Below are 6,000 nucleotides of genomic sequence, written 5' to 3' on the forward strand. Positions count from 1 at the left end.
ACATGCTTATTTTTGATGCACTGTTAACATAAATGATCTGTGGCTTTTGTATTAGATCATGGATTAATGTATGTATTTTTTATTTTGGTGGACTTCAACTGTCTAGTCAGTTACTAAGCTGCTGTAGAAGCTTTAGACTAAGGAAAAATGATCAAAAGATTAAAAAGTGTTACGCTCTAAATAACTTAAACTTATTTGTAGTGTGAGAGAACCTGTTCCTTTAGTTCAGCTAAATCCACCGCTTCGCCCTTCTAACATTCTTCCCTGGCAAGCTTAGGCACTGAAGTGTTGTTGCCTTAGAAGTGATCTAACCTCTTATTGCTGTTAGGTTTTCTTGTTCTAAGAAGTTGATTTTCCTTATTTTCAGTAAGGAATTCCACACCTACCGTTCCAAACTGCTGCTGGAAACAAAAGGCTAGAATATAATCAAATTGCTTCAGGGCACAGCTGAGATAAGACAGAGAAGGCTGTGCCTTTCAGGTATCCCAAAAGAATGTCCTATTGTAGCTCTTGTTGTCATAGTCGTAATCAACATGGAACCTGTCCAAAGACAACAAAAAGACTCCCCTTCAGAGGTTTGTGCAAGAACTACATACTTAAGCTTTGTAGCGAGGTTAGTGTATATATCGTATGGTTGTGGTAGAAGCCAGTAAATGCTAACTATAACACAACTATAACCATAACAACAAACCCTTTACACTTTGCATAGTATACCCTTGAAACTACATGAGCAAAATACCAGAATCACAGCAACTCTGAAGGGCCTTGTATTCAGTTAGTATGTCATTAGCACAGAAAGCTTGCTGCAGTCTGCCTTGGAAATTATCTGTACAGTAGTCTTTTGTTATCTTCAAAATTTTGACCCAGTTTGGGTGACTGATTCTTCTAATGCTTCTCTTTTTCCTACAGCATAGTAAGAGTGCAACTTATTCTGTGGGAATGCAGAAGACATACTCCTTAATCTGTTTAGCCATGGAAGAGGACAAGATTGATCAGACCAAGAAAGCCCCACTGAAACTGCCTTTTCTAAGTTGGGGAACTAAAAATAGACAGAAGGCTGCAAGCACCCTTTGCCTTCCTTCAGCTGTGGCTGGAAGTTCTCAGATTAAGAAGCAGCTTTCTCCCTTCACACTTCTGAATACGGAAAGTTCATTGTACTGAATCTTTTAGAAGGATCTGTTAACATGACACTTTTCTTCAAAATGTATATTAAAAAATAGTGATCAGTTTTATCTTTATATAAACACATGTATAAATTCAGACAAATGCCATTGACTTAATTTACTGGGTATTGAGCCACTATGAAGGTCAGAGGCTGGCAAAAACTGTAAAACTTAAGCATTTGAAGGTTAGAATGAAGTGGTTTGGGAGGTATGCAATAACAAATTGTAGATGATAAAATTGCTTACGTGAGGACTGGATTCCTCTGGAGTTGCAAAATACAGTATCAAGACTGATTTTTTATAAACTATGGTAGATGGGAGTTATTTATTACAAACTTGATGCTGCATGCAAAACAACAGGGGACGCATTAAAGGCTGATTTTGCTGTAAAAGTTTAGAGTCAGTAATAAATCACTTAACACTAAACAATTACCTTAACAAACCACAGGTGAGAAAACGTTATTCAGAGAAACAAGCCTTGTGTTAAGGGGCAGCGTCATGTGGTTTTTGTGCATAGACATTCTATTTCTGAGAGTACGAGGTGTATTCTACTGAATAGTTAATTTAATTCTGGAAGAGAATTAGAAGGCTTAGAAGTCAAAAGATCTTTTGAACTACAAAAGGCTTTTTACTCTGCTCTTTTTCTGATCTAGGTTACATTTTAAATGCCTGCTGATTCAATTTTTAAAAACAGGCTTTATTCCAAACTTGAAATTATTTAACCTACTTACCATAAGACTTGTATCTCATTAGTTCTGATAAAATTGATAGCTGTGGAACAAATCTCAAAACTGACATATTCCAGTATATTGATCAAGAGTACATAAATTGTGGTGATGCTTTAAATACGAGAGAAGAAGTGCTTGTGAGTCTAAGTGGCAGAATATTTATTTACTATCACACCAAGTAAAAAACAAATAGATACAAAATCCTCCTCCCCTTGGAACAATTCATGAGCAAGCATTGGCTATATATATTAAGGAGGGGGACAAAAAAACCCTGTGTGAGCATTTCTTTGAGATTTTTTTTTCTGAAATTGAAATTAATTGAAAATTGCTAACACGGTAGTGTTAGTTAACATTGCCATCTACAGAGTAGATATATGCTGTTTGATACTCAAAACTTAAAATAAGGGGAAAGTTTGCGTCTGGGTGTAAACTCTAATGTCATTTATTTTTAGTTTGTTGTGTAATAGGTGTAAATATGTTGATGACACTTATTTAAGAATAAAAATCAGATGCTGCCATTTAGTAGTAGCTTTTTGATTCTGCTACAGCTTGGATGATATAGCGTAATTTACAGGTTTTCACTATTTACTGCTGGCATACCTCTTGCATGTTTCTGTACTGTTGCTTACAAAGATCTAAGAAAATGTCTTTCTTAAAAGTTTATATTGTATAAGCTTGTTACACACCTCCTTAATGGGTGCATAAGGCAATTTTGCCCTTATTAAATTATCCAAGATTTTGGATATTAGACACAAAGGAATAAATTTGATAACACCCTGTGAACTGAAAAAGGAACCAGAGAAATAAGTTAGTGTAAAGTCAAAGATGTATTCCAGTAGGACTTTCCAAAGGAACTCCAAAAAGTTATAAATCAAAGATATTACTATAAAGCAATGTATGCTAACATTTTTAAAGCACTGTAACTCACATTTCCAGTTACTGAGAAGATAACACCACCCACATACTAACGAAGTGTTTATTCCTGGAAGACAAAAAGAAAGCAAGCAAGCAAATTGCTTTTCTGGTTTTTTCTGTGGATGCTGAAAGAGACAGCTTTCTCTCATTTTTTTGTACAAGACACATGCAAAACACTTTACAGCCCTCTTTTTCCAAGGTAATCTTCACAGCTCAATCTACATGAGTGGAACAGCTGTAAAGACGCAGCAGCAGAGTAATATCTAGACAATTAGTCAACACCCTCTAGTTGTCACCAGGATCATAGAAATTACCATAATATGTGATTACTAAACCGAAAATTTTACAATTCGCAAGAAACAACTAAACAAAAAGTGTTTGTTTTCCAAACCAGCACTATACATGCATGTCAGGAACATAAAAAACTATAAATTTGTGGTGCTGCCGTTTGTCCAACTACTAGCTCAAGCTCTTTGACAGATGCATTACAAAGCCTGTGGATGCTTCCAAACCGTTGCAGTAAAAGCAGAGCTTTTGTTTTCCCAACTCCTGGAATTTGTTGCACCGTACGAAACACTGATGGCTCTGCCAGCTGAGAACACTGTTTATGAATAAAGGGGTTACTGTTGTGATCCTTACTTTGTTCACGGACCTGAAACAAAACAAACCCATAAGTGACACTGAGTGCCCTCTGCTGGAGCTCTGCTCTTGATTTTTAAAATAGTTTATTTAATCTCAAAAGAGTTCAGTGCAATCACTAGGAAGTTTTTAAAACAAGCTCCCTCTTTAAGTGTACGCCCTTGTTAAGGGTTTTGATGGAGATCCACAAAGTCTCACCAGGAAACCAACAGTTTCTTAATACCAACCATGAATTAAAACAATGATTTGTCATCTTTTTGATGCAATCAGAGAAAGGATAAAGGAAAAGAGAAACAACATAAGAACACAATTTCCCCAGCCTGAGACAAAGCAAAGTCTCAAGTCGATTTTGACAGCGAACTTACTTAAGTGAGAATTGCCTAATGCTATCCAGCGGCATCCTGGTGCAAGATCACATTAAAAAAAATCCAGTATCATATTCTTCAACTTTCTTTCTTTGTTCCCAAATAAGTCCTCTTTCCCCTGAACTATACTACTGCAGTACTGTTGCAGAATATTTATTCCTTACATTCAAACAACGAAATATGTTGTGTTCCTTATGATCCCATGTATTCTTTCTGAAATGAGTGATGATTGCAGGAAAACAGGTAATTCTCCTCATGTCTCATATTTTAATAAAAGTTTGCTCACTAACATAGAAACTTACTAGCTGAGTAATAAGTTGAGAAGCTTCTCCTTGATTTGCCACAGGAAGCAACACCATTCCAAGTTCTAACACAACAAGCTTTTGTACTGCTAAGAAGTACTGATCACTTATTTGGCTTCTCTCCACAATTACAATTCCCCTGAGACTGCTGGCCTGTATTGAAAGGAAAAAGGAAGAAAAGACCTTGTTAATGACAAGCTGATGCAATGCAACAGAGAGCAAATTTCTGTCAAGTAAGAGCTGCCTGAAAGCAATCAGAGGAAGAATAGGAGTTGCAGCAACAGTACTGAGGTACTGGTAATACAACATTATTACACAGCTGTGTAATTTTTCAGTTTTCAGGTGGAAATTATCACAAAAGTTTAGCTCCATTAGAATTTTAAAATAACATAAGAATGTTTTCAGACGCATGGAATAAACAAATACCAATTTAAAACTTCTTTTTATGTAGTACTTACATTTCTAAACCGAACCAATCTTCGTTTGAATTCATCCCCTGCAACCAAATCTGCTTCAGAAATAAATAAAATGCAAGTTCTGTTTGAAAGATGAAAATCCACAAGTCCCAAGCCATCTTCAAAGATGAGTCTAATTTTCCCTTAAGTTGAGATTGTTAAAAGATACATTAGTTAAAAAATGCATATATACTAATAATTACTTCACAGCACAACCTTCCTAATGTGTCAATAATCCTAGTGACTTGACAACAAACTTCATATTCTTTAAAAGCCTTTCTTCTCTTTAAGCAAAACTGGTACAAACAACCCAAAGTACTGTATGAGGCCTTTAGTAATGCTAATAGCTTCTCAGTAAACTCTGGACTTGAATAAAACCATCACATGCTGTTCTGAAAGGATCATCTCAATTTAGTTTGCTGTGCCAACTGATGATAGCACAGTCCCAGTATCCATGTAGATTCAAGGGACTTCAGTGGAGGTGCATATTCACAATAGCCCTACAGCTGTGGTTCCCAAGAAGCAGATACTTCTGCTCAGCAACTATGCAAATATGACAGAACTGATCGCTTACTTAGATACATGATAGACAAATAGGAATTTTCAGCCTGCTAACATAGGCTGTACCACAAATATGGGACCAGTCAGGCACAGAGTAAAGCATGTGCCAGCCAATCTTAACAATACCGGGTGATAGAGGGGAATGCTTTGCCTCAATTGTTTTTCTTCCAATTTGTTTGTGCTTACCTTGGAGCCTTTGGGCTATCTCTGACCCTCTCCACTTTTCATTTCCAATCACATGCCCATAAGGGACAACTATAGATCCTGCTGCCACAGAAAAGTTTGCTTTCGCTGTCATCAGACCTCCTTTAAATCTTTACTTCAGTAGCAGTTACACCCTAGAAAGAAACGTGGAAGAGATATTAACACAGTTCATAAACCTGTTCCAAACTTAATTTTATGATTAAAATTTGTAAGACAGAATACTCAGGAAGAGACGCTATCTCCTCCCCAAAGCTACCTTATAGTTATGGGTAACATATCAAAATCAGTAAGCAACTCTGTTTACTTGAGTACGGGCTGTTGGCTTGCAAATTCAACTCCCAACTTTGCCAGTCAATCTGAAAAACACCTGAAGTAAGACACGCAGATGGCAAAAAAAAACCAAACCCCACACACCACACTGCCTTTTCTATGCCTTCATCCAGTCTATGCTGGGAGAAAGTCTGCTTCAGTTACAAAGTGGACTCCAGAGGCATCTCCAGCCCTCAGCTGGCAGAAGTTTCCAGGCAGATTATTAGAAGGTAGTTGCTGGGAGAGATTATTTTCAGGTTTGCCAGCTTTAAGCGGTGTTCTGACTTTAGGGGGAAACGGGAGTCTTTCAGGCTAAGGCACGATTTAAGAAGAGCTAAAGACGAACCGGCACGGCACCG

At 37.1% G+C, this 6,000-nt stretch overlaps 2 protein-coding genes across 2 annotated transcripts in view; one reads left to right on the plus strand and one right to left on the minus strand.

Annotated features, from left to right (window-relative positions):
• RHPN2 (rhophilin, Rho GTPase binding protein 2) overlaps positions 1-2,409 on the plus strand; it is a 33,602-nt gene extending 31,193 nt beyond the window's left edge. Inside the window, exon 16 of the mRNA XM_009320326.1 lies at positions 910-2,409. Coding sequence (XP_009318601.1) covers positions 910-1,161 — 252 coding nt within the window. The 3' untranslated portion in view covers positions 1,162-2,409. The remainder of the gene's footprint in view (positions 1-909) is intronic.
• Positions 2,410-3,215: 806 nt separating this feature from the next.
• On the minus strand, positions 3,216-5,426 carry LOC103913782 (chromosome unknown open reading frame, human C19orf40). Its single transcript, XM_009320327.1, has 4 exons — positions 5,315-5,426; positions 4,571-4,710; positions 4,113-4,265; positions 3,216-3,458 (listed from the first exon to the last, which is right to left on the minus strand). Exons 1-4 carry the CDS (start codon positions 5,424-5,426, stop codon positions 3,216-3,218), a joined length of 648 nt encoding a protein of 215 aa, XP_009318602.1.
• Between the last annotated feature and the right edge of the window lie 574 nt (positions 5,427-6,000).

The sequence above is a fragment of the Pygoscelis adeliae genome, unplaced genomic scaffold (genome assembly GCF_000699105.1).
Source record: "Pygoscelis adeliae isolate BGI_AS28 unplaced genomic scaffold, ASM69910v1 Scaffold62, whole genome shotgun sequence".
Lineage (NCBI taxonomy): Eukaryota > Metazoa > Chordata > Aves > Sphenisciformes > Spheniscidae > Pygoscelis > Pygoscelis adeliae.